The sequence below is a fragment of the Culex quinquefasciatus genome, chromosome 2 (genome assembly GCF_015732765.1).
Source record: "Culex quinquefasciatus strain JHB chromosome 2, VPISU_Cqui_1.0_pri_paternal, whole genome shotgun sequence".
Lineage (NCBI taxonomy): Eukaryota > Metazoa > Arthropoda > Insecta > Diptera > Culicidae > Culex > Culex quinquefasciatus.
In genome coordinates this window covers 12,121,097-12,148,369 of record NC_051862.1, presented here as the reverse complement: position 1 = coordinate 12,148,369, position 27,273 = coordinate 12,121,097, and the positions used below count along the sequence as shown (strand labels likewise).

Genomic DNA, 27,273 nt, shown 5'->3' with positions numbered 1-27,273 from the left:
TTGGGAATTTCAGCAAGAAATATTATAATACAAAGCGTAGACTTTCTTTTCTAACCTAAAGCGATTGTGTAATTTACGGATGACCCCCTACAAACCATTACTGGGTGTTTCCCAGACCTGTTTGGGGTCAATCTACCTCGCTGAACCCGAAAGGGGTTACGTCTGCCTGAGCGAACGTGTACAACCGACGTTTCCTGAGTCAAAACAGAACAAAACAACTTGGCGTACAACCGATATCTATACTCAGCGTAGTTGTTCTACCGCGGTAGTAAACAGGCGAGGGGTCGTTCATGAACCACGTGGTTACACTAAGAGAAAGGAAGTGTTCTGAGAGATCGGCTATGCGGTTAGTTGAAGATCAGATAATGTATGGTTGAGACTGTAGATCACAGATCGACGTGGTTTAACGACCGCCCCAAGGGGCCCGTCAACGGCGTCTGGGACACTCACCCTGCCTCGGCGGAGAGAGCCACTTATTTACCCAGCTGACTGGGTGCAAATTAATTCAGTTCGACCGGGACCTTCACGCAGTGATGAGTATAGAACAGTGAGTTGAGTCGAGATCTCCGACGACGACAGATTCCGGAAGATCCTCGCGCGAGGACTTCGATATCTCTCGCTCAGTGGGGTGTAGTGGTTGGCAATGGTCGCGTCGCTTATCCGTTCGAACAGGTTTGATCGGCTGAAGGTAGCTGATTAGACGGTTACGGAACGTATCCCAAAGTTATTAGATAAAAGGCGATTGCAAGTGATAAGAACAGTTCCCCAAAAGAGACACAACTCGTTGATTGCCTCCCGCGAGAGAGAGCAGCTTTGCAGCAGTTGATACCGGTCCAGGCTCGTCTCCGCAGTCAGTTGAGTTCTGGACGTGGCCCAGAGTGGTCGATGCGCGGAAAAAACATACCCTTAGCTACTACTCCGGACTGTTCTCGCGTTATTGTTGATCGCGGCGGGAACCTCATCAGTCATAAAATAAATTAGTTTAAATTGGAGTCACTCTTCTGGAATACAAAACAGTGGTGATCCTCACCGTAAACAGTCCCTTGTCCTTGCGCGAGACATCTTCAAAACGGTGTGTACTTAGGCAGTTCCGGAGTTCCGTTGAGAATCGCGATTGATTAAACGTCCCAAAATTGATCGCTCGCGAACGTGTTTGATCGAGCCACTTCCCAAATCAGCCGTAATTCAATTGAGTCTCAGCACGTTTGGTTCGGAATCACTTTACGGCTCTCTTTTGGAAGGAGCCGGTTGATCGATAATTGGGCAGTGATTCAATGCGGTTGAACTGAACCACGGACGGTGTTGACCAGCGAGCGGGGAATCTCCGAAGAATTGGACGCTTCGCGGGGAAGCGAAGAGAATCGATTGAGCGCAACCATTTGCGAATTTGTTGTGGTTTGGACGAAGCTGGTTTAGGTGAGTATCTTAAAGTTGGTAATACTTAAAAGTAAATTTTAAGCTGAGAACATCATTTTGAGAATATTTTGATGCCTTCTAAAACAAAGTTATTGTTTAAGTTTTGGTTTTTGATTTGTTTGAGGTTTAAAATTTTACATTTGAAATTTGTTTTTTTTTAATTTAATGGATTTGAAAATATCGACGAATTTATTCAATGTGTTGCTTGAAGCTTATTTTAAAACCATATAAAATTATCTGTCAGCTCAGAAAATTATGATTTTTGGGTCAATAAAATCCATCAGGCTCCAAAGGGTTAAAGCACAGGTTTTGCACCAGGTTTTGAGTGCCAACATTATTTAAAAAACGTCCAAATTTTATATAAAGACTTCTTCTATAATTTATATTAACATTTAAAACATAAGTTTCTTAAGTCAATTCTTTTCGTTTTTTTAATTTTGTATTTTTTATTTGGATAAAGCTTTGTACAAACCATGTCTAAAGACCATGTTTTATCTTAAGTTCCGTACATTGTATTCTAGAAGAGTTCCATGCAATTTTGCTGGCTGGTCGTACAAAATCTGTATTTTGAGAAGGGATATTCTGATCGATTTGCTGTCTTTGGCAAAATTGTAGGTTATGGTAAGGACTTTTCATTAAAAATGGTATACGGAATTTTTGTTTCAATTTTTTTATGTAACTTTTATCATTACTAGTTGAACTCCCAAAACACTTGATGTATTTTTTTAAATTTTCGATTCTTTAAATAAGTTTTAGGTTAACTAAAAAATGCATCTTTTGCGCTTAAAAAAAATCATTTGTTGTTAAACAAAATTTCAAAAATCATTTTAAGGTAAGCAACATTAAGGCCGATGCAAATATTTTTCAAAGTTTTTGTCCCTCGGCTCGGGCCGGGTTCGAGGGGGGGCAAAAAAATAAAAAAATAAAAATATTGAAATAACAAGCCATAGTTTCAACATTTGCACGGAAAAGTTGTTTTAAAATGCATTTTACACTAGTTCAGTTGTTTTGCAATCATTAGTTTTCAAAAAATGTAAAATTGGACGAAAACCAACAAAATTTTTCCGAAAAAAACTTTTTGCGATAATAAACATCGAAAATTTTCAAAAATTCAAATGATTTTTAGATCAACCGAAACATGCTAAAAATGATTCTAAGCGCAGGGGAATGCATTCAAAATTAATTTCAACTGATTGCACTTAAATTTTCATTGAAATATTAGAGTTTTAAAAAAAATAAATTTTTTTGCCCCCTGATTTTTTGAGCCAACTTTGAAGGGGGGGGGGACAAAAACTTAAAATAAAATTTGTACCAGCCTAATTTTTCAGAAACTTTTTCACTCAACCCTCTCCGATTTCATTGAAATCCTGGGCCAGTGGTCCTCAGCCAGCTGATCATCGCGGGCCATTTGGTAATTTTCTCCAGTGTCGCGGACCGCATATAAATTATAAATAAAAAATAGAGAGCCTATATGGAGAGGCGAAATGTCACTCTCAGGGTTCCAATCGAACTGTCAAATCGGGGTTCCAATCGAGCAACAAGATCGTGCAAGAACAAGAGTGGAATCAATTTAAAATAGTTTTGGCAAAAAAAACGAGACTTTTATCAATTACAAGTATTGTAAAACTGTTGTTGATAATAATCTAGTAGTTTATGTCATGTTTGTGCTTGTTCGGTATAAGAAAAGTGCCAGCTCGAAAGAAAAACTATAAGTTTTTCAACCTTAAATTGGAATGACTTTGAGTGTTTGAAATTTCTCCCAGAACATTTCATTTCCCTATGTAGGTCCCTAATAAAAAATACTGAAAGTTGTAGAAATGTTTTCGAAAGTTCAATTTTGAAAAACATCTAATTGCTTGACTTATGGTGATTTGTCAACACATAACATTATTTATGTTAATTTTTCGAAAGGTGTACAAACTTTTTTTGCACCTTTTTTATTTTCGTAATAGTATTTGTTATATAACTTTTTATAGAAATCATCTTTTCATGAGCTTATTGTAGCAAAATGTTCGGCATGAGTTCTGAACAAAACGTAGTACTAGGTTTCTGTCAAACTTTAAATTGTTTACATGTTTCATCACAAAATGTGCATAGTGCCCAAGGGGTGTAAAAACTTTTTTTACATACTGTAAAAATTGTCACCAATTATGCTTCTATAACCAATTAAAAAAATATTCAACATTCCATATCAATCCATTCTCAAAATATTTCATGTTCAAATATTTAATTGTTATTGAATTTAACAATATTTCACTTTAAAAACATAGTAGGTATTTATTATTATATTTATTACTTTTTACCGATAGTTTTTTTAGGTTTATGGCCTATCTACAATCACTTATCTTTGAACATCTAAGTAAAGTAGTTACTTAGGAAAGTCTGCAACTTACGTTCGTCATCCACAATCAATTTAGAAAACTTGCTGGGCTGATATACGTTGCTATGCAGTTGTTTGTTTACCTTTGATATGGAAACGTCAATTTACCGTAGATTTTGAAATTTTCCAAACCAAACGTCAGTTTCTAATTTGATTACTTTTCTATTGTAGAAACTCAGATTCATTTCCATTGATTCAAATTCCTAAGCTAAGTGAAATTTTCTAAGCTAAGTGATTGTAGATAGGCCATTAGACACACATTTGGATTGAACTTTTTTCAACTTGAAATATTTTGCTTATCTTTTCAATGGTTTTCTTGACGTTTATTTAAATTACACTGTTAATTTTTTGATTTATTTGATTTTATTTTTGCGTCGATTTTTTTATTATTGGCGAAAGTTTTAAACAAATAATAAAAATAATAAAACAAAAATTTAATCAACAAATTTAATTTTCTTTCATTTTTGTAAGGATGATAAAATTGATCGGAAAAGTTTCAACTAAAAATCCATATTTTATAATTTATAAACATAATATTTCTAACAAGTTTTATGCCAAGCGTCACAATGAGCGTCACGTTCGTACGGCGATTGAAGAAATTTTACTGAAAATAATGTCATTTGCTTGAATTTTTAGTACCACTCCAGATAATTGAGGAAAATTTAAAAAACATCCCTTTCATATTTTTTTGCTATCTGTTTAACCGTTTCAAGCCTGAATTCAAAAAAATATATTTTAGGTTAGGCAGTTGCAGATATTTTTCGAAGTTTATGTTGATCTAAGTATATTACTTCCCAAGTCTTTATAAATATTGTAGAATATAAAAATCAATTGTGTTATCTAACCCATCCAGCGGGCCGCACAGAAGTCATCGGTGGGCCGCAGTTTGGTGACCACTGCCCTAGGATCATATCGAGAAATTAAAAGTGCAACATAGAGTTAAACTGTCTGTCAAGCTTCTGTGATGTTTACCATGACAGTTGCAAATGTTTAAATCCATGTTACCGGCTCACATCTCTCTTTTTATTTTCTCGATAAGTCAGTTTTACTCGAGAATCACATTTGAAAAGGGTGTAAGTTGTTTAAGATGTTTTTAATTCGTAATTTTAATATTGCTTGATCTCGAAGCTGGATCAAAAAGTGGTATTAGGCAATCTGAAAAATTACAAAAAAAATCAACAAAAGCTTTGAATTTTAATGTATAATGTCAAATTTGAAGTCTGGAGTTTTTTTTTTAAAAGGACCAATAAACTAAATTTTCAGTTTTTGCTTTTTGGGTGTTTTTCAATACCACTGACTCAAGGCGGTTTCAAAAACACCCAAAAAGCAAAAACTGGAAATTTGGTTTATTGGTCCTTTTCAAAAAAACTCCAGAAGTTGATTAAATCGAAAAAAAAGAGATGGCCTCGTTGTTGTTGCTTACACCCTTCTTAAATGTCATTCTCGCAAATGACTCTATATACACAAAAATGGCTTATATAAACCTGGAATAACATGTCTACAAAGTATTATTGGAATCGGAGAGGATCGAGTAAAAAATTACCTAAAATTTGGGCTGGAATTGCTAGTATGGAAAATTTATTCGAACATGAGCAGTATTATGTTTTAAAGTTTCAACCTATCCAAATTAACAATTCAAATCCTAACCAAACAAGTTCCAATCGTCTGATTATTGTACTTTTCATAATGACAAAATGTTGACCAAGTCCTGCGGCGCCTCCCTCACTCGCAGGCTATCTCTCCCATATACGATGTAATAATTATTATTTTATCTATAAAACGTGCACACCAACAAGACAAGGCTGTACAAACAACAAACAAACCGGCCGCGGGGTTTTGAGTGAAATTTTGTGTTTCACAACTGAATGACTGAGTTACACAGAAGTGGTACGAGATCTTACGATTAGTGCTATTAGAGGGCAAGGTCTTTCTTATCAAATTGGGGGGAAGGAACTGCAAAAATGTGCATCCCTAAAATTATTTTTTATCTTTTTTATCACAGATTAAAGATCATGAAGTCGATCTTCGTCCTCACCACGGTGCTGGTCCTGACCACGTGCAACACTCTGTACGAAAGCGGCCAGAAACCTCACATCGTGATCATCATGGCGGACGACATGGGCTGGAACGACGTCGGATTCCACGGATCGAACCAGATCCCCACGCCCAACATTGACGCGCTGGCCTACGGAGGGATCATCCTTAACCGGCACTACACCGCGCCGATGTGCACTCCGTCGAGGGCGGCCATTATGACGGGGCGGAATCCGATCAGTGTCGGAATGCAGCATTACGTGATCGATTCCGACGAGCCGTGGGGCCTCGGGCTGGACCAGAAGATTATGCCGGAATACTTCCGGGAGGCCGGATATAGGACACATTTGGTGGGGAAGTGGCACTTAGGGTTCTTTGCCCAGCAGTACACTCCCACGATGAGAGGATTTGACTCTCATGTTGGATATCTTGGACCATTTATAGATTTCTGGGATTTTTCCAATAAAATGTCTTCAGTAAGTACTCAAAAAGGGAATATTAAAAAAAAAATCTTTGAAATTATACAACAACAAAAACCCTAATTCAGACCAACTACACCGGCTACGACATGCGGCATAATTTGGCGGTGGATTACGATGCCAATGGAACCTACGCAACGGATCATTTTACGGACGCGGCCAGTCGGATCATCGACAAGCACAACCCGAGTGAACCTCTGTTTCTGATGGTGAACCATTTGGCGCCCCATACCGGAAACGATAACGATCCGTTGCAGGCTCCGGAGGAACGCATTAAGAAGTTTGAACATATTTCTGATGAGAATCGAAGGATTTATGCAGGTATGAAGGTTACCTGAATATTTAAAATTTGTCTAAAAACTAAAAATTAAGATGATTTAAGTAAAACAAACTAAATTCAACTTTTAGCAATGGTTTCAAAGCTCGACGACAGCGTTGGCGCTATTTTCAAGAGCTTGCGCGCCAAGAACATGATCCAGAACTCGATCATCCTGTTTATCTCGGACAACGGCGCCCCGTCCTTTGGACTGCACTCCAACAGCGGTTCCAACTTCCCACTAAGAGGAGTTAGTTTGTTATCTTACTTACAAATAAAATAAAATATTCATGAAATTATTAAATTTCCAGCAAAAGAACTCCCCATGGGAAGGAGCGACCCGTAACGTAGCCGCCATCTGGAGTCCACTGCTCGAGGAACGTCAACGGGTTTCGAACCAATACATTCACATCTCAGATTGGCTGCCGACCTTTGCCTCGATCGCCGGCATTCGACTGCCTCAAGCGAGAAACAGTTCCGAAGTTGACGGCGTTGATCAGTGGGAAGCGCTGTCTTATGATACCGGGTACCCAAGAAGAGTGATCTTGAACATGATCGACGAGATCTTCGGGTACAGCAGCTATATGGAGAATGGGTTCAAGTACGTCAACGGAACCACGGGTGGTGGTAATTTTGATGGGTGGTACGGTCAGCTGAACAACGAAGATCCTCACCCAAGTGACGAAGAGTACATCAAGACAGTACTGGAAACGGAGATCGCCCAATTATCCGGTGATGTCCTGTCCAGCGAACTCATCAAACATCTCAGGAAGCACTCTCGTGTGGTCTGCCACAAACCCCTTCACCCAACCACTTGCAACCCGTTGAAACGGGCCTGCCTGTTTGACATCGTCAACGATCCGTGTGAACTCAACGACATCTCGGCCCGCGAACCATTCAAGTTCCGTGAGCTTCGCACCAAAGTCGAGACCCTGCGCCGCCTCGCGAAGAAACCTCGCAACAAACCGCACGACCCTGCCGGCAATCCGGCCAACCACGGCGGCGTCTGGACCTGGTGGCGCAAGGACATCTCCGCGCAGGAACTCGCCGACATCCGAGCAGACGAATCGGAGCGCTATCCGGAGATTCCGCCGCCCCACTCGAGCCTGCCCGAGGACGTCCAACTGACCGTAACTATCACCATAGTCGTAGTCGGCATCCTGTTCGTAATGGGAGCCCTCGTTTATATGTCCAATAAAAATGTGTTGCGAATCTGCAGGTCCACGAAAAGCAAGCAAACTGCGACGATTTCGACGATCGGAAGTGCGGGTTTGTCCCATTCCGTCGACGACAGTAGCAGCAGCGACGGCAAACTGTCGGACGTGTTTGGGCAAGCCTCGTCGAGCTCGAATCAGAAGGTATACCAAATTGGTGATAGTAGGTTTAATCGGTACTAGGCTTGGGTCGTCAGCTTCGCTTTGAAGTAGGCTTAAGGTTACTCTTAAAACGGGTTAGAATCACTAACTACTTAAGTAAGGCTAAACTTGGTTTATCTATCCGGGATTCTACTTCTACCTCTGTAAATCTAATCTTTCTCTGTTCCTAGTCTAACTGGTACTTAACAAGGTGTTCAACAATTGGCTTCCAAAAAATAATCATAAAACTTGGATTTCTCAAAATCATTAAACTTCTTGCAGGACCTTACGAACAATTACAAAAGACATGGATCTCGCTGTGAATACACATACGTACTTAAAATAAGTTGATCGATTTTTATTTACTTAAAGATGACAAGGCAGCAGACTTGGCCAAATGGTTACGCCGTCGGTTCCCATCTGCTCCAACCTTCTATCGGATGGGGAAGTAAAACGTCGGACCCGGCCTTGGTTGTTGTTCGGCCGTTAAGTCAGTCGTCTCCCTGCTATAAAAGATGTATGTTGTTTATCTTTCAAACCAAGCCTGCACCGGTGGAGTCGCTGGCGGCGGTTGGACTCACAATCCAAAGGTCGCCAATTCGAACCCTGGGTGGAAGGTTCCTTGAAGTAGAAAGAGGTTTGGGTACTTTCCCCATTCAAGCCTTTGGACTCCCAGTTTCGAGCAGAAACTTGCAATACAGACCACTAAAGACCTGGGGGTCGTAAATGGTTTGATTTTTTTTTTTTCAGTAATTCAGAATTTGCGGAATAAAAAAAATAATTATAAATAAAAAAATATATTTGTTTTTATTGTGCGCAAACAGGTCAGTTTACTCCAAAATGTGTGAAAATAACCCAGAAATGAGTCATTCGAAATGAGCGTGTACGGTGCATTTAACTTTAGAGTGCAGTGAAACATTTCACCCCGGAGGGGCCCGGACACGTTTGACACAAAAACGATAAGAATCAGCTGATGCTGTCACTTTTGCTGTGAACAGAACGCGAACTGTCAAAATAAAAGTGCAATCAATAATTTTCAGACGACTATTCCCAAATTGGAGGAAAAGTTAGCGAATTTCAATAGTTTTACAAAATGAAGGGTTCACTTTTTGTACTGCTGTGCAGTATCGTGCTGGTATTGGATGCGGTGAGTAGTTATTCTGTCGTTCGAACTTAAAGTCACTCAGGTTATTTCACGTTTTCTTCAGACCCACCTCGAATATGACGGCTGGCTCAACATCGAACTCTACCACGCGCTGGATCTGCACGAACCGCACAAATTCACGCTCCGCGGCAACGTGTCCATCACGAGCCTGAACACGGGCGCCAACAGCGTCTCGCAGGAACCGCTGACGGCCCACGAGCGGAACCTGTTCCGGAAGCTGGCGGAGGAGAACCGCCTGTACCGGTTGGAGGCTCACGTCGTCGAATCCGACGGGTCGCGGTCCAAGTTCCTGACCTCGTCGAAGGCATGCGCCTTGGCAAAATCGCAGCTGACGGACGTGCTGTGGGTTTCACTGGACCACGCCGGGTCGGTGACGGGGATCACGCAGTCGGTCAACAACGGGAACTACGGCGATTGCCGCGATCTGAACAACCGGGACATTGACGTGCTGGACGAGTTCAACACGGACGTGTACGTGAAGGCGATGGAGAACGCACCGATCCCGGACACGGCCAGCTTCATCCAGAAGATGGAACGGGAGCGGGAAGCGCGCGAAAGGGGCGAGACGAAGGACAATCGCGGGTTCTTCGCGAAATACGTGAGTTGAAATCTGGGCAATTTTGTTGATCGCATGAGCTCGCTCGCTCTAACAGGGACATTTCTTTCCAGTGGATGTACATCGTGCCGGTCGTCATCCTGGTGCTGATCTCAGGGGCCACCAATCCGGAAGCCGGTGGACAGCGTTAAGCCAAATTTGCAGCTACATCTCTTAATTTATTCGTAGGAAAAAGCTTCAATTCTCCCCCTTCGATATCAATAAAATTCTAGTTCTGACCACGCGACTACTTTTTATCTTCGTCGACATCATCCTCCTTCGCCGCGTCCTTCTCCAGGTTGGCCGTCTTCTTCTTCAGCTTCTCCATCATCTTGACCTCCTTCTCCGCCCGCTTGGCCTCCTTCACCTTCTTGCGGTCTTCCTTCTCCTTCTGGGCCAACATCTCCTGGAATCGCTCGTCCCGAGGATCGATCTTGAAGCCAAAGTGTCGCCGCACCTCCTCCACCAACCGATCCTTCCGTTCCTTGGCCGCCCTCGCATCAGCCTCCTTCTTCGCAATCCGTGCGTTCAAATCCGCCGTCCACTGGTCCAGCTTTTCCATCTTCTTGGCAATCTCCTCCTCCCGCGTCCGAATTTTAGCAATCTTGTCCTGCTTCGCCTTCCGGTTCACGGCCATCATCTCCTGAAGGGTGTGCGGAAACGCAACCTTTTCGTATTCGGATCGCTCAAGCGCTTCCTGCTTTGTTGGGAAGCATATTCTCGGATCGACCTTGCTGCCGTCCAGCCCGTACCGGCCAACCATCATCCGTTTGTACTTGACCGTTTCGTGGATCCAGGACTGGGACTGCTCGTACGGCAGCGTGTTGTGCAGCATGTTCCGGTGCTGGGGCAACAGCCGGGACTTGTTTCGCGCCGCCTGTATGCGAGCTTCCCGTTCCGCCTCGAGGCCATCGTCCTCAACGAAAGTGACCGGGAGTTCCTCTGCGGCGACTTCTTCGGCGGAGTCTTTCGATGTTACCGACGACGACGAAGAGTAAAAGCGGGTCAGCGAGGGTCGCAGCAGGGAAAGAAGTGAGCGCGGACCGGCCGAACGGTTGAGAAGTTGCCGGTGGGACATTTTAGAGCAGGGACATTTAACTTTTTCACTGAATTATTTGGAAATTATTTGATTTCGGGTGTGAATTGTGTAAGCACCTCGTTGTTTTTGTGAACTGACAGTTTTCGTATGTTTTGATTGAGCTTTCAAGTCGGCCTGGAGAAAACGATAAGTTTGAAATGTTTCACACAACTAGTTGGCTATAGTCTTGTGTACGCAATTTTGCGTGCTTAAAAATTAATTCTTGCAAAAACGTTTAAATAATTTTGTATTTGATAATCTTATACATTTTATAAAATAGTTCAACCTCAAAATGCTGAATCTAAAATTCTAAAATTCTAAAATTCTAGAATTCTAAAATTCTCAAATTCTAAAATTCTAAAATTCTAAAATTCTAAAATTCTAAAATTCTAAAATTCTAAAATTCTAAAATTCTAAAATTCTAAAATTCTAAAATTCTAAAATTCTAAAATTCTAAAATTCTAAAATTCTAAAATTCTAAAATTCTAAAATTCTAAAATCCTAAAATTCTAAAATTCTAAAATTTAAAATACTAAAATTCTAAAATTCTAAAATTCTAAAATTCTAAAATTCTAAAATTCTAAAATTCTAAAATTCAAAATTCAAAATTCTAAAATTCTAAAATTCTAAAATTCAAAATTCAAAATTTAAAATTTAAAATTCTAAAATTCTAAAATTCTAAAATTTAAAATTCTAAAATTCTAAAATTCTAAAATTCTAAAATTCTAAAATTCTAAAATTCTAAAATTCTAAAATTCTAAAATTTAAAATTCTAAAATTTAAAATTTAAAATTCTAAAATTCTAAAATTCTAAAATTCTAAAATTTAAAATTCTAAAATTTAAAATTCTAAAATTCTAAAATTTAAAATTCTAAAATTCTAAAATTCTAAAATTCTAAAATTCTAAAATTCTAAAATTCTAAAATTTAAAATTTAAAATTCTAAAATTCTAAAATTCTAAAATTCTAAAATTTAAAATTTAAAATTCTAAAATTTTAAAATTCTAAAATTCTAAAATTCTAAAATCCTAAAATTCTAAAATTCTAAAATTCTAAAATTCTAAAATTCTAAAATTCTAAAATTCTAAAATTCTAAAATTCTAAAATTCTAAAATTCCAAAATTCTAAAATTCTTAAATTCTTAAATTCTTAAATTCTAAAATTCTAAAATTCTAAAATTCTAAAATTCTAAAATTCTAAAATTCAAAAATTCTAAAATTCTAAAATTCAAAAATTCAAAAATTCTAAAATTCAATTCAATTCAATTAGTTTTTATTAGTAAATAATCAATTCACAATTTCGTAATTCTTATAACCTAATAGAGTTTGGAGTACCTTTCAACTATGATTTGTACTATAGTTCATTTTGATGTAATTGGATATTCTAACAATGGATTTGCCAACAGAAGGAAAAATTATTTTAAAAAAACCTTCTAAATTTGCTAAGGAAAAGGATAGAGATAGAAAAGCTTAAAACTAGATCACAGTTTGTTTTGTCTTTTGACGTCGAAAAACTTCGCTGCACAAGGCAGCTTATCCGTTGTAGATATACTTCATCATAAGCTCACTCAGAGCTTGGAATTGTTTTGCCTTGTTCCGGCAGGCACGAAAGCGCGTGAGCATCTCTCCAGCAAGAGCGAAAAACTCGGGAAGCGTGAAGAGATCATCTCCGGTAACGTCTGCTTGTCCCGGTGAAGTACCGCTCCCATAAGCGGCTACTCTAGCGTACGAACCTCCCCAACCGGGAGGGAACGCTGGGTTGGTCGATGGAACCGCTCCGCCGCCAGCTGCTGCAGCGTTCGTGCTCGAAGTCTTTGGAGGTTGGCGGGACGCTGGCGCTTTCTTCTTCTTGTCCTGCTCCTCGAGGTACTTTTTCCGCGCGGCACAGCCACGGAAATTCGCCGTGTGGTTTCCACCACAGTTCGCGCACTTGACGCGCGCTTTGTGCTGCTGGGCGTTTTCCCCCAGCTGGTCTTTCCGCGGAAGATTGCACCTTTCGGTGAAGTGGGTCTCACCGCACTTAACGCACCGGGGCGGAAGATTACAGTTTCTTGAACCGTGTCCGAATTTTTGGCAGTGGTGGCATTGCGCTGCGTCGGTCGGATTCTTCGTGTAGAATCGCCACGTCACGAAGAAGCCGTCCAGTGCTTTGATCTGCCGTAGGTACTGGATTTTGACCGACCCACGATCAAAGTACAGGAGGTACAATGTGTACGTACCTGTCACCGTTGTCGATTTCGAGAGCACCTTAACCTCTCGAGGCTTGACCTTGACGCCCGACAGGTGTTCTTCCAGGTCGGAGATCGGGCGGTCCGGATATCCCTGAAGGACGATCTTCACTGGGACCTTCTCTGCTGGGTCAAATGTGAAGAATTTGAAGTTTCGCAACTTCAACTTCTTCACTACCAAGTCGAAATTCTGTTTTTTATGCGTAATCACTTGCACAGAAGTTTTGCTAATTTCTTCACTACCAAGTCGAAATTCTGTTTTTTATGCGTAATCACTTGCACAGAAGTTTTGCTAATTTTGAGACAATATTGGAGTCCCTCAAGCAACTCGTCAACATCGTCCGCCAACGTATCCAAAACAAAAATTGGAGGTGGTCGTCGTTCCTTCGGAGAGTTACACTTTTTCTGCTTTCTTGCTTGCGCGCAAGTTCATCATCGTCATCGTCGTCGCCAGCACTGCTGCTGTCACTGGCGGTGTTGTTTTCTTCTCCACTCAGCATCTCAAATTCGTTGCTGGTGGGAACGTTGGAAGTGGTTGTTGTCGTAGTGCTGGTGGACTGCTGCTGCTGCTGCTGGTCGGAAGTACTTCCGGATGCCCGGGTCGATTGTCTCGTCCGTACTGGGGACTCACGTGGACGGTATGACACGTGTAAAAAAGAAGGATCGGTGACGTCACCGGGCACGCTCCCGTGCGCGATGGCGGTCGATGCGGCGTTGGTATGTTTACCTTTCTGCACTCTGCCGGTAGATGAACTTCGCGGGTTTTTCGAGGCCGCACTCGAAATGCCACGGCCACGGCCGGCCCTTGGCATGCTGGAGCAGCAAACTCGCGGGTAAACACTGTTAATTACGGCGAAAAAATCGAAAAGTTTGAGGAGCTCCGAACAGTTGACTGTTGCTGGCTGGTGTTGCCAGTCCCGAGGATTCAAAAATTCAAAAATTCAAAAATTCTAAAATTCTTAAATTCTAAAATTCTAAACTCCTATCAGTAAATAGGATACACATTTTAATTATTTAATCGTTTCATCAAGATGACACAATTATTAGATTTTTTCATATTACTGCGGGCGTTAATAATTAGAATTTGTTGGCGTTGGTATGACCGCATAAAAATGATCGCATGACAGCCGCATGACAGCTAAACTAACTGAACTGAAACTGAAACGGTACAGCAAGCATTGATAATCTTCATCATTCAAATTTAATTGTCATCAGCAACTGTCATTCTGAGAAAAATAGCGATTCTAAACCTCACAAGGTGATAATTTTTTATTTAAATATTAAAAAGTAAATTTGAGCACAAATCAATTGTCTTTTTAGACATGGCGCATGCTCGGCAGGAAGTGCTTCACAAGCACGCTTCCCCCAACACGATTCTCCATTGCATTTACGGCTTTTACTACTTAAAACTAAGTAAAACTCAACTGGCCAAAATTTATTGCAAGCACCCATCTACGATTTCAAACTGGATTGAAAAGTACGACGAAAACGAGCTTTGCTCAAGGAAGGAGAGGGAGCAGGTGTACATAAAATTTTCACCGTCCGAAAGGTCATATTTGATCGACCTTTACAAGTCTTGTCCTGTTCTTCTTCTGGACGAGGCGAAACAACGGTTCCAGCTCAAGTTCGGCAAGCAAATAAGCATTACAACCATCAATCGCATATTGCATGCCGAAGGGTACAGCTGGAAAGTTCTGGAGCGTCGAGCGGTGCAGTTGCGGACTCAAGATGTATGCCGGTATCAAGCTGAACTATCTGTTCTAATGTGGGACATTTATAATTTGGTGTTTCTTGACGAGTTTGCTGTTGACAACCGAGGAATATTGAGGACCAAGGGGTACGCTCCTATTGGTGAGCGGATCGTGTTCCGAGGCGAGTTTACTCGCCGCCCAAGAGTTTCAATGCTGAGTTTTCTGGGCGTTAACGGATTGCTTGAGTCGTTTTCCGTGGAAGATACCTTCACTAGGGTAAAGTTTTTCGAGTGTGTGAGAGCGTTTGCTACATCGGGCCGCGTGATGCAACATCCAGGAGTCTACTCGATCTGGATCCTCGACGGTGCGAGGATCCATTGTCACCATGCGATCATCGAGTACCTGCGATCAATTGGAGTAATCGCGATTTTCTTGCCAGCCTACGCACCATTCTACAACCCGATCAAGCTAGTGTTCGGGTATCTGAAGCGGTACCTTAAACGTACCTACGTTGAAAATAGCTCTGAAGATCTCCTAGTGGTGATTGCAAAGGCGTTGAAACAGTGGAAAAATAGAGATTGCTCCAAGATCTTCAGGAAATGTGGATATTTTTCGGGGGGTCTCTTTGATCCAAGTGTGGGTTTTAATAAAGCATGTAAGGTTTAGCATTAGTTTTTATTGTACTGATTCATGAAGTAAATGTTGAAATGAAGTTTAATACTCGGATATAATGTAGAAACAAGTTTATGCATGTTGATCATCATTGCTGTCGGTTACGCCACGAGCTAGCTCTTCAGAAAAACTGGTTTCCCGCGCAGACACGGTCCTTTTCATCGCGTTGATCATCGCTTCGTGTTCAGTCAGCTTCTCCCGCATGTGGGCTAATCTTTGACCCTGCAGGCTGGCAAGGTTCAGCAGCTGCTGATGATCGGATTCCATCTGTTCGATGTTGGTTCTGTAAGAAGCAATTACAGTTGAGGCCACCTGAAGATCGAGCCGACCTTTCTCTAGCAGAGTTTCGCTGTGAACTGGCACCGTAGAAAATAGTTCCACCATGTGTGTTGGTGGGGAGTTGTCGATCAAAGCTGCTCGATTTTCTGAAGGCATGGTACAGATGTAGTTGGCCCAGCACAACCAGACGATATCATCGGCACAGAGGTACCTGCCATGCCGTTCCTTCAGCTCAGATTTCACAGCGTTGACCGATGAAATCGCTTCAGCACCCGCACGATCCTTTAGAATTGGGCTCAACAGCTTTTCTTTCAGCAGAGTCCATCGTTTCTTACTAGTAACCGAAGCACTGTACTTAAAAAGGATAACACACACATCTTTATCCTCCCAGCTTAGCAGTGACTTCGCCTCAATCTTCGAGGGACAAAAGTACCGCTTGCTCATTTTATCGTGGACCTGCATGAAGTTCCAGCACGATTCGTAAGACGGCATGTCTTCCTCCCACGCAACCAATGCAATCGAAGAATCGCTCTCTGCTGCTATTGTGTCATGAATGGTGTCATTGAACACAACTCCACGGTGTACAAATGGAGCGCAATAATCCCAGATTTTACGCAACACGCCATCTGAATCATCTGCTTGAACATCCAAGACACCACATGGATCTGCGCCTTTTGGTTCTTAAAGTTTTTAATTATCACTTCGCCTTTAAACGTTAAAGGCTTGCCCTTTTGCCTCTTGCTTCCTGACGGCTCGTTCAATGCAGACAACCCATTCTGTAAGTCGTACAACAATGTCAATCGTCAACATTTTACCAACTAAAACAGATCAATTACCTTTCTCTTGGACACTGATCTTGGTTTTGAGCCGGAAGCACGTGGTTCGTTTGCGTTGTTCGTCTCTTCACTATTCACCGACTGATCACGCACGAAAAGTTCGTCCACGAGGTACGGAGCAGAATCGGCCTCATCGCATTGATCCAGTAGAAATTCTGGTTCCCCGTAGCTCGACTCGTCTTCCGATGAATCGGATGCTGAGTTCAATGCGTCATATGTAATTAAATCGTCTTCAGGGTATAACATTTTAGCTGTTCAAATGAATAATTATTAGTAACAATAAAACTTAACAATTCTAAACCAAACCTTCACGTGGACAGCAAATTTCTTTTTGTAAGCAGGAAATAGTCAACTAAATAAGAAAACAGTTGATTAATGACAGATATTTTGATCGTACAGAATATTCAACGGTTGCTATGATCTTATTTTTCAAACAAGCCGCACGTCATGCGGTCATACCACCCTGGCGTTTTGTAAAATCACTGAAATTGATATTATCTAGATACGCGCAATACTTTGTGCAATAAGATGAACAATAAAAAGTTGTGCTCACTAAATAATCTCAACTTCTTTTTCCAAATAATTCCAAACTCTAGAAATATAGTATTTGAAATGATTTATTTAATTTCAGCCACTTAATCAAATTTAACTTCCTGTTACGTTATCAGAATATTTTTTGAATAGCGTAATTCCTACATCACTTTGGAGCAGAGTTCGGAAACTCACTCACGAGTTACTCAACCGTGAGGAAAAACTAAGTTACCAGTGAGTAATTTACTCACAGGTTTGAAGGCTCAGTAGGGCTATTTTAGAAAACAAATTGCGAGATGTCAATCTCTACACTGGTGAATTTAACAAATTGTTGGAAACGGCCTACTCACACCCTCATTTCACTCAAATATGAGTAAATTTACTCAGCCCTCACACTCACGGTGAGTATCGAGAGTGTTTGCTGTGAGGAAGCCTACTCGATTTGTGAGTGTGAGTGGTTTTCCGAACTCTGCTTTGGAGCATTTTTGGTGTCATATTCGAGCAAGTCAACGATTAAAAATTTTTGGATTCAAATTAGGCCGTCGCAAATATTTTTCAAAGTTTATGTCGTCCCCCCTTCAAAGTTGTCCTGAATAATCAGGGGGCAAAAAAAATTTTTTTTTGAAAAACTTCAGAATTTTAATGACAATTAAAGTTTAAACAACTGAAAACCAGTTAAAATGCATTTTTCCCGTTTATATTCATATTCAGCATGTTTGAACTCTCTTGAAAACATTTTAAATTTTCATGAAATAGCAATGTACAGTCCCACGAAAAGTTTTTTTTTGCGTAAAAAAATCCGATTTTTTCAAAACTAGTGATTGGAAAGCGACTGTACGCCCTGAACTTTGGGAGCCGAGGGACATAACATTCAAAAATTATTTGCAACAGCCTTAAATTTCAAAAAAAATCTTTCCAACAATTTTAAGTGTGTCACGAAAAGGTGGCAAAATTCATTAAATTTCATTAATCCTTTAAAACATCAAAACTCAAATTTAGATTTTCTGTTTTTTTCAAAACTTACCATTTTAACCCATTAAATGAGTACCACAACCTGAAACATTTCAACCTTCTCCCTCTCCGCATTTCTGCTCGGGTCACCTTTTCGATTGCATCGCGATGCACCGCCTGCTGCTGCTGTTTTGATGTTTTGAAAATGCACTTTTCAGCATGCATTCTCGGGTTCGATCTGTCAAACTGCAGCAAAGCCTCCTTTCAATCAAAATGACATCATCGTCCTTCTGCGGCGGCCGTCAAAAATAGTTATTAAGTGCTTGGTAGAACCGTGATCGTGCAATCCTCCCGCGGGGATCAGATTTTGTGTGAACGTGGTCGCGAGTTTAGTGATTGTTTTAAGAGTGCGTGAAAATTGTTTGGAGAGGGGGTTCAAGAACAAAGAGAGTTGTTGGTCACCGCCCCTGGGCCTTCACGACCAGGTGCGCCGGAATTTCCCGGAGTTCAATGAGTTCGTAGGAACGATTAGCTGATTCAGCGGTTCTCTAGTTTAGGATAGTGCTACTAATTAATTATTACTGAATGCTTGTAAATGGCGTCTAGTACAAACGACGACGATAACACAATCGTCAACTATCACGACATTTACGTTCAACAGGTAAGAAATAGAGTCGAAAGTGGCAAAGAAGAAGAAACAGTGGACAAGGGACAGCTTCTTTGTCCTCTCTCTCGTCAAGCGCTCAACGACGCGGGTCGAAAGATCAATTGAGATCGATCTGCTCGGTGTTGCGTGCCACACTAAATAATTCATTCAACGAAAACAGTCGCCTTCTCCTGCTTGACCTTGAACGACAGCTTCCATCCCGTAACGTAATGGTCCGCTTCTTCTCCCCCGACCTCCTCTTCCAGACCAACAACACCGCCGGCGGAAGCCCTGCCGACCTAGCTAGGATAGACCAAATGATGAGTACAAATCCACGCCACCACCATCAACCTCCGCCTTCATACAATCAACTTCCGGCCACTCCGGCGGCGGCGGCCTCTGCCACACCATCATCCTCAACGACGCGGGTTCTCACGGGAAACGATGTGATCATCATTACGGCCGGCAACAACACCCTCGTGACGGTTGGCCAAAGTGCGGGTGGCAGCAGCAGTCGGCACCACAACCGCGGCGAACCGCCCAGCTACGAGGAGGCAATCAATCCGGATGCGCCACCCCCGTCGTACGATTCGCTGTTTGGGAGGGTACGAGAGGCGCACAAGTCCTCGACCGGGATGTTGGACTTTTTGAAGAACGTCGTGATACTGTTGCTGGGCACGCGTGAGTATTGAATGCGCTGGGCTTGCGATTTCGCAAAGTATTTCTTGAGAACGGGAGCGCTGCAATTTAACCCCGCAAAGCTCAAGTTTTTATGGGTTGAGTTGATTTTGCAAAGTTTGCAGAAATGCAATGCTCGAGAAATTAACGGCCGTTCGCAGAGAGTTGACAAACTGGCTTTCATTTATGTTGATGGAAAAATGATGGCCAATTTATTTTACAATTTTAATGTTTCTTCAATGGTCTAAATACATGTCTAACTGAACATTTTAAAACATCATGTTGGGAAAATTGTTGAGATAAATTAAAATATTGCCTGATAACCCATGTTGATTTTTTTAAATTTTCAAATTCAAAGCTAAATAAAATCGTAGATTTTATATTATTTATTAAATCAAAAAAAGTAAATCCTTTAGTAAGAAAGGCAAAAACTAATAAAAAATATTTGTTACAAATGCCTCAGGATTTAAAAATTTAATAAATTTGTCAAAATTTCCTTTTGGATAGTTAAAAGTGGTCTTAAGTAATCAGATTTAACGTATTCTAATCAATCAAACTGTATTAAAATTGTCTTTTTTTTAGATGTTATAGCTTTGAGTAAATATTTTGCACTTCATAATCTTCTATATGTAGTTTCTAAACTTTTCAAGTACAGAATCTTCTGTATGTAGTTTCTAAATTATTCAAGTACAGAATTTTAATATGTGAAGTTTATTTTAATTTTTTTTAAATTCCTATTTTTTCAATTTCCCTAATTAAGAAGTTATGAATTTGCAATCTTTTAGAATTTACCAATTTTAGATTGGGATATTTGATATTTTTATATTTTTTTATATTTGATTTTTTTTAATATTTTATAATTTATATTTTGATATTTTTTTCAGTTTTTGGCAATTTTTAAATGTTTTATTTTTTTTAGAATTGCAGAAATTTTTGAATTTTTTTTTAAATTATGAAGTTTATTAAATTTTATTGAATTTTTGAAAATGGTTATTTTTGTGGTACTTTTAGAATTTTTGATATTTTTAGATATTATGTTATTTTGGATTTTTTGTTTTTTTTTTTCATATTTTTGAATTTTGAAATTTTTGGAAGTGCTAAAATTTTTGTTTTTTTTTTTAAATGTTTTTTAAACCTTTTTTTTTTATTCTGAAGTTTTTTGAACTTCTGAATTTTTTGGTGTCACACGTTGGCGTTTAATACAAGTGCCCTTACAAAGTGTGCACGAAGTACACGTATGCGGCTGTCGGCGGGGTAATTGGGTTTTTGGATTATTTAAAAATTTTGGAATTTTGAGAATTTTAAATTATTTTCTAATTTTTGGAAGTATAAGTTTGCTTAGATTCTTGCTGAATTTGATTTTTTTAAACTTATAGATTTTTTTTGAATTTGTTGAATTTGTTCCTTTTAAAATCTTTTCAATTTTCTTTAACTTTCGAAATCGTTTGAATTCCAGGAATTTTTGAAACTCCAGGAGTATTTGAAATTTTATTCGTAATTTCTGATTTTTTTTTAAACGTGGAATTTAATTTTTTGAAATATTAAAAAATTATTCTCTTTTAAGGTTTATGAAACTTTTTAAAATTTTTGGAATTCCACTTTTAAAATTGTTATTTTTTTTTTGATTATTTGAAACAATCTTTTCAATTTTTGAAATTTTTTTTCGATTTTTTGGACATTTTGATATATTGTAAAATTTTATTTTTTTAAAGTTTTTTTTTAATTTTATGTAATTTTCAACAATGTAGAATTTTTTTTATAATTTTTGAATTTTTAGTGTTTTCGGTATTTTTTGTTTGTTTTTTTTTTTTATTTTCGGAGCATTGACATTCAAAAATCATAACTTTTTTTTTTAAATATGGACATTTTGTATTTCTTGTATTTTTGGTATTCCTAAATTTTTGGAATTTCCGTACTTTTTAATCTTGATTTTTTTTCAATTTTTTGATTTTCAATTTGTTTGTTTCCGGAAACTATATTGTTTGTGAATTTTAGAAATTTTTATTTTATTTTAAATTTTAAAGATTTTTTAGAACTTTTTGAACTTTTGAAATCTTTGAATTCAATAAATTATTAAAATCTTTAGAATTTAAAATTTTTCTGATATTTTTGAAAGATTTCATTTTTTTCTGATTTTTTTAGAATTTTAGTATTTTAGAATTTGTAGAACTTCATTTTTTTTAAATTTTTGGATCTTTTTAGAATTATTGGAACTTACCTATATTTTTTTAAACTTTAATAAATTTTATAATTTGTGGAATTTCTCAAATTTGATAGATTTTGAAATTCAAAAAAAAAATTATTTATTTTGAGGGCTTTAATTTTTTTTATTTTCTATTTTGTAACTTGTTGTTGAATGTTTAAAAAAATAAATTTATGAAATTTTGTTGAAATATTTGATTTTTTTTTAATTTTTGTTTTTATATTTTTATTTTTTGGATATTTTAAATTCCTTGCCTTTTTTAAATTTTAGAAATTTTCAGATTTTACTTAACTTTAGAGTTTTTTAAATCGCTTGAATTTTAGAATTTTGGGAATACCTTTTATTTTTAAAATTTCAGTACTCTAGATATTTTTATTTTAAGTTTTTTTTTGATTGACAAATAAAATTAGAATGTTTAAACTTTTTGAAATCTTTGATTTTAATGAATTATAATCATGCGAATTTCGGGTATTTTTTGAAATATAGAATGTTTAATTTTTTAATTTTTCAGAATTCTAGTATTTAAGCATTTTGAACTTTTTAGAATTTTGAATTTTGCTTATTTTCATTTTTTTAACTTTTGAATCTTGGAAATGCTTAAAAAATTTAGAATTTATGAAATTTTGTTGTAATATTTGGAATTTTTTATTTTTTTTTTTTGCAGTTGTTGTTATTTTGATATTTTGAAGTTTTTGGATATTTTTGAAATCCATGGTTATTTTTCCTAGTTTGAGAATTTTTTGGGTTTTTTTTTATTTTCAAAATTATTGAAAAGTTTAGTTTTTTTTTGTTATAATTTAAGAGTTTTTTGAATCTTTTGAATTTTTGAAATTTTAGTATTTCTGAGTTTTTTTTTAAATTTTAGATTTATTTTTGGTTTACAAATAAAATTTGAATGTTTGCAATTTTTGAAATCTTTGATTTTGATTTTGAATGCATTAGATTTTGAATGATTTTGAAAACATTAGAATTTCAGGTTTTTTTATAATTTTAGGAAGATTTCATTTTTTTTTATTTCTGAAATTTTTTAGAATTTTAATGTTTAATTCATTCAATTCTATTCATTTTATTCACCGAAATAACAATTTTTCAATTTGTGTGAATAACTGATTCATAGAGATTTGGTGTTCCTTGCAACTATTTCCTTTTCAATAACCGTTTGGTAACAGTTGCAATTAGACAAAAACTAAGGAAAATTTGGCCAGAAAACCTAGTGCGATCGACTTTTGATATTTTAGAATATTGATATTTGATTTTTTTTAAATATTTTGGAATTTTTGCGAATTATGGATTTGAACCATTAAAATTTTTAACTCTTATAAATTTTTGAATATCTCAAGATTTTTAAATCTTTGGAAATTCCAAGATTTTTAAATCTATGGAAATTTAAAAAAAAAATTTGAAAAAGCTTTAAATTTGTTTTTAACTTTGCTTATTTTCCTTTTTTAACTGTGAATCTCTGGAATTTATTTTTTTGAAATTAATTTATGAAATTTTTGGTTTTTTTTTCATTTTTTGTTATTTTTGATATTTTTAATTTTTTGGATATTTTTGAAATCCTTATTGTAATTTTTAGATTTTTTTGGTTTTTTTTTTGCTTTCTGCACGCACTGATAAAAGTAGCTTTTTGACATAGTCCCCGAAAAATGGAACTTCTCCGGTGGACATGAACCATAAGCTTGTTTCTGTTCAGTATTTAATAGCTTGAATGATTTTCCTTTCAAATGCTTCTTGAAGCATGGAAATCAGTTAAGTCCTGATCATTTTGTCTAAATTTTATTTTAATTTAATTTTGCGGAAAGCTAGAGATTTGAATAAGAACAGGATCCTTTTAGATCAGAGAGAAAAAAGCAAGAGAAAAAGATCATGGCGTTCAAACTCGAGAGTAGAGCGTCCAATTTCCCGGGGTTACAAAATTCCCGGGAAACGGGAAATTTTCAACAAATTTCCCGGGAAATCCCGGGAATTCCCAGGAAATTTGAAATTTAATGAAAATTATTCTAATCCTGTTGCTGATTAATCTTCTGCAACGAAATTGTATAGAACAACAACTTTAATGGATCAATTAATGGCTTGACTGCTTGTAAAAAATCATGCAACTTTGAGAAAATATATAAACTTTCTAATTTTTAAATCTTACAAATCGTCCCAAATGAAAGTAAATATTATTAGTATTTCTGTTCAGAAGGATTTTTTGAAAAAAAAAAAAAATGTTTGGATAGTGAACATGTATGCTCCACAACCATAAAATTGCTTTTAAATTTGTCTCAGGGACCATAAAGTTAAAATAAAATAAAACAAAAAAAATCAACTTGTGAATAAATAAACAATCATTGAATTTACCTTAAAAATCTAATTTAACTTGAAACACTATTTCATGAAATCACAACTCAATATTTTCAAATATTTGGAGCGAGTTTTTGAAATAAAGTTGCATTCTTTGGGTAAATTTTATATGATACGAAGTTGTTTTTAATGGTTTTTCATGGTTTTATGATATGATTTTAGTTATTTGGTATTCATCCCAATAAATTAATTGGATTAAAATAATTTTGAGCATTTAAAAGTGGTTGAAATTCAACGATATTTTTTCATATATAACCATCTTATCTCGGGCGAGTTTTCAAAAAGCCGAAAGAGCCACCGTGACCTCCGACACTAATATTCGTTTTTCTCCAAATTGTAACAAAATTTCATTTATTTTTAGTTTGGGGCACTTAAAAGACGTGTAGATGAACAATCTTAAGCATTTTTGAAATTGGTTTTTCGCAAGTAGGTCGAATACCGATGCAAAAAAGGCTTTGTTTACCATTGGCTCTTACGTCTTTTTGAAAACTAATCCGAGTTATGTAATTTCTCGAATACTAAGACACAAATTCTTCTCACACAAACCTTTTATAAAAGTTTAATTATATCAGTTTAATTTCCATCCAGCTTGTTCGATGTAAAAAAAGTCAAACAAATCTCAATGTTGATCGTGGCCGGAAGATGTAAATATCATAGTTTCAAATGATATTACAAAAAAATACATTTTAAAAGGTTGTCAAAAATAAAATAGTTTGTATTCATTCCATTACAGCGTAAGTTTTGTGGTCCAACATATAAGCAAACAATATTACTAGTGGTGAATGCTTCAGAAATAAATATTATCTGAATTAAACCTTGACATGAAATTTGCAGACAAGCTGGTTAGTTCAATATGAACAGTGGATGGAAATAAATAAAATCAAATCAGGTTCTCCAATTATTATTTTTTGTATAATTTCAAAACATTGGTGCCAAAAAGGTAGGAAAATGTATACTTCTGCTTGTATTTCGGGAATTCCCGGGAAACGGGAAATATTTTTTACCGGGAAATCCCGGGAATTCCCGGGATTTTTTTTCCCGGGACGGGAAATTGGACGCTCTACTCGAGAGAGATACGGAGAGGAGAGCTGAAAGCAAGGCTCAATTCGAGAGCTTCATAAATGTATGGAATTCGTTGTTCGAGCCATTCCGCTAGAGACCGCCGAGGAGGTAAGGTCAGCCTTAGGGCTGGCCTCATTATTTGTTCATGCAGACAAGTTTTGTGATTAAAGTGATTAAGTGCTTTTCAAAGATGGTATGTAATCGAAAATTAAAAAAAGGAAACGTTTAAATAATGTTAAAAGTTTTTGCAAGTGAAAAATTACACTGACCTACAAAAAGGGTCAAAAATGACTGCGCAAGCTCAACTCGAGGGGAAGCATGAAGGTCCCTAGAAACACGTACATTTTGAATTTTTCCAAAAATATTTAGTCTGGGCAGGATGGGTTTTCTCCAAGGTTGTCTGAGTTAACACGCAAAAATTTTGTGGTACTACCCAAAAAGTTGTTTTTTTATATTTTTTGTAGTGGATGGATTTGAGTGCACTTTGGGTGATGATCAGGTGTAGTCTCATGATTAAGTCAATGTGGTCTAATTAGTCTGTTGAGTAGTTTTAAAGATGTCGTCGAAAAAGTGAGCAAGGGTCAAAATCGTCCTTTTTCGAAAATTTCAGTTAAATTTGCGTACATTATTTTAATTTTGAAATTTGTACTTCCAGTCGGCTGTACCATCATCCTCGGCATCACGATCGTCATCCCGGTGTGCATGATCGTGTTCGGCTCGATCTACCTGTACGACTGCCCCCAGGGCGAGTACATCCCGGTGTATCTGCTCGTCGGCGGCGGCTTCGGCGTGCTCAAACAGCTGCTGCACCTGTCGACGCGGGTGCGCAGCCGCGAGGAGCAGGAGCTGGAACGGCTGCGGCAGTCGCCCACCCAAACCCTCATCAACTGCTTCATGCTGGGCTGGTTCATCATCGGTTCGTTCTGGATCTACCGGATCTACGAGCCCAACTACGACCCGGCCATGGGCAAGTACTGCAACAAGTCGCTGTACCTGTTCACCTTTTGGCTCATCACTTCGGTGTACATGACGCTGGGCTTCGTGACGGTGGTGCTGTGCGGGGTCAGCATCATCAGCATCGCCATCCACCGGCGGACATAACAGTTGAACGTGCTGTTTGAGGTGTGAGTGTAGGCGCCCCAAAGACGGGGGTGAGGGTCGCCGAGAGGAGAGAGAAAGACAAAATTTGCTTCTTTTTTGTTTTGAAGGTAACCAAAAACTAACAAACGCCGCATTTGGCCGTGCCATAAAATCGCAAAAAAAAATAAGTTCCATCGAATTCCACTAAACTGCGCCGCGTTGGCCAAGTGAGGGAAATTCCCGCCATCATTACACCGTCGTCCCAACCACGTTCGATCTCATATTACCTGAGTTGAAGGAGTTAGGTTACAGTCTAAACACAAACAAAAAAATCACGATTCCGTCAAAAACAGACAAGTGTTGAGCTCCAATCAAATCGTATAAGTTAGTCACAATTCAAACGTTGTGTGTAGTTATTCCCTACAAATTAGTTAGATGATAAGAGACAGACACTTTGCAATAATTCTCAAGACGACAAGTGTGTGAACAATGAATGTTTTTTGCACAACTATTTTGTTCGGTGTTTTCTCGATGTGAGCCAGCTTGAAGGCGATAGCTTTGTTTTTTTTTTTTAATTAACGTTCAACTTTGATCGCACCAGTTGCCACTTCGGAGTCTTCGTCTCAAGAGGTTGCTTAGGCTTCTTCATCGTTTGTTTTTCCACATCGATTTTTTTTATTTTCTTCTTCAACCATATCAAAAAATTGTTTCAATAAAGAAGTAATGGGCTCGCTGTTAAAAGTGACGTGGATTCTCCAGAGTTTCTGTAGTTACACTGAGTGAGGTATAAACGCGATGCCAAAAATGTGTCGAATGTCGCTAATTCACTTGATTGTTGTTAAGTTTCTGATCTAGTGCTACTGTCTAGTGTATTAGTCGGCTCACAAGTTTGAGCATTGATTATCCTGGGTTTGATTTTTTGCTTTTGTCTGACGGGTTTGTCTTGATTCAGGGAGATTTTGATGAAGGGCGGGTTCGCTGCAACTTGGTTTCACCTTTTTTGATGTTTTTTGTCTGATGGATTTGCGTATGAGTTTGGGAAGTCTGAATTTTCATGTTATGTGTAAACGAGAGCGATGTTTCCTTGGGTCATATTTATCCCCTGTTCAGTATATTGGATGATAGCGCCTTCTGTTGCGAGAAATTGCTTCTTCCTTGTGTCAATGCAATTTGGATCTTGTCCAGACAATGTATGGACATGCGTGTCTCGTAATGCGACCGGTTACGAACCTTGGGACACCGATAAACTCTACG

The 27,273-nt window shown here is 37.9% G+C and overlaps 5 protein-coding genes across 8 annotated transcripts; 4 read left to right on the top strand and 1 right to left on the bottom strand.

The window, feature by feature from the left end:
* Window positions 1-517: 517 nt before the first annotated feature.
* LOC6038352 (arylsulfatase B) lies at window positions 518-8,346 on the top strand. Of its 4 annotated transcripts, none has more exons than XM_038253098.1 (6): window positions 518-1,416; window positions 5,799-6,306; window positions 6,378-6,630; window positions 6,718-6,875; window positions 6,937-7,983; window positions 8,263-8,346. In XM_038253098.1, the coding sequence occupies exons 2-6, from the start codon at window positions 5,809-5,811 to the stop codon at window positions 8,329-8,331; spliced, it is 2,025 nt and encodes a 674-aa protein (XP_038109026.1). In that variant the 5' UTR covers window positions 518-1,416; window positions 5,799-5,808; the 3' UTR covers window positions 8,332-8,346. The 4 variants fall into 4 exon arrangements, 3 of the variants coding, with proteins under 3 accessions (XP_038109026.1, XP_038109029.1, XP_038109028.1); XR_005277183.1 differs by lacking the exon at window positions 518-1,416 and having other exon boundaries at window positions 5,809-6,306; window positions 6,937-7,755; window positions 7,845-7,983; window positions 8,263-8,323; XM_038253101.1 differs by lacking the exon at window positions 518-1,416 and having other exon boundaries at window positions 5,809-6,306; window positions 6,937-7,755; window positions 7,845-8,326.
* A 621-nt stretch (window positions 8,347-8,967) lies between these two features.
* LOC6038353 (ER membrane protein complex subunit 10) lies at window positions 8,968-9,984 on the top strand. The gene is made up of 3 exons (XM_001848115.2): window positions 8,968-9,127; window positions 9,189-9,743; window positions 9,815-9,984. Exons 1-3 carry the CDS (start codon window positions 9,074-9,076, stop codon window positions 9,890-9,892), a joined length of 687 nt encoding a protein of 228 aa, XP_001848167.1. The 5' UTR covers window positions 8,968-9,073; the 3' UTR covers window positions 9,893-9,984.
* LOC6038354 (growth arrest and DNA damage-inducible proteins-interacting protein 1) lies at window positions 9,899-10,935 on the bottom strand. The gene has a single exon (XM_038253102.1). The coding sequence runs from the start codon at window positions 10,816-10,818 to the stop codon at window positions 9,988-9,990; it is 831 nt and encodes a 276-aa protein (XP_038109030.1). The 5' UTR covers window positions 10,819-10,935; the 3' UTR covers window positions 9,899-9,987.
* A 3,256-nt stretch (window positions 10,936-14,191) lies between these two features.
* On the top strand, window positions 14,192-15,401 carry LOC119767766. The gene is made up of 2 exons (XM_038257214.1): window positions 14,192-14,302; window positions 14,365-15,401. The coding sequence occupies exon 2, from the start codon at window positions 14,367-14,369 to the stop codon at window positions 15,399-15,401; it is 1,035 nt and encodes a 344-aa protein (XP_038113142.1). The 5' UTR covers window positions 14,192-14,302; window positions 14,365-14,366.
* A 2,816-nt stretch (window positions 15,402-18,217) lies between these two features.
* Window positions 18,218-26,506, top strand: LOC6038357. The gene is made up of 3 exons (XM_001848119.2): window positions 18,218-18,665; window positions 18,917-19,331; window positions 25,595-26,506. The coding sequence occupies exons 1-3, from the start codon at window positions 18,600-18,602 to the stop codon at window positions 26,038-26,040; spliced, it is 927 nt and encodes a 308-aa protein (XP_001848171.2). The 5' UTR covers window positions 18,218-18,599; the 3' UTR covers window positions 26,041-26,506.
* The last annotated feature ends 767 nt before the right edge of the window (window positions 26,507-27,273 follow it).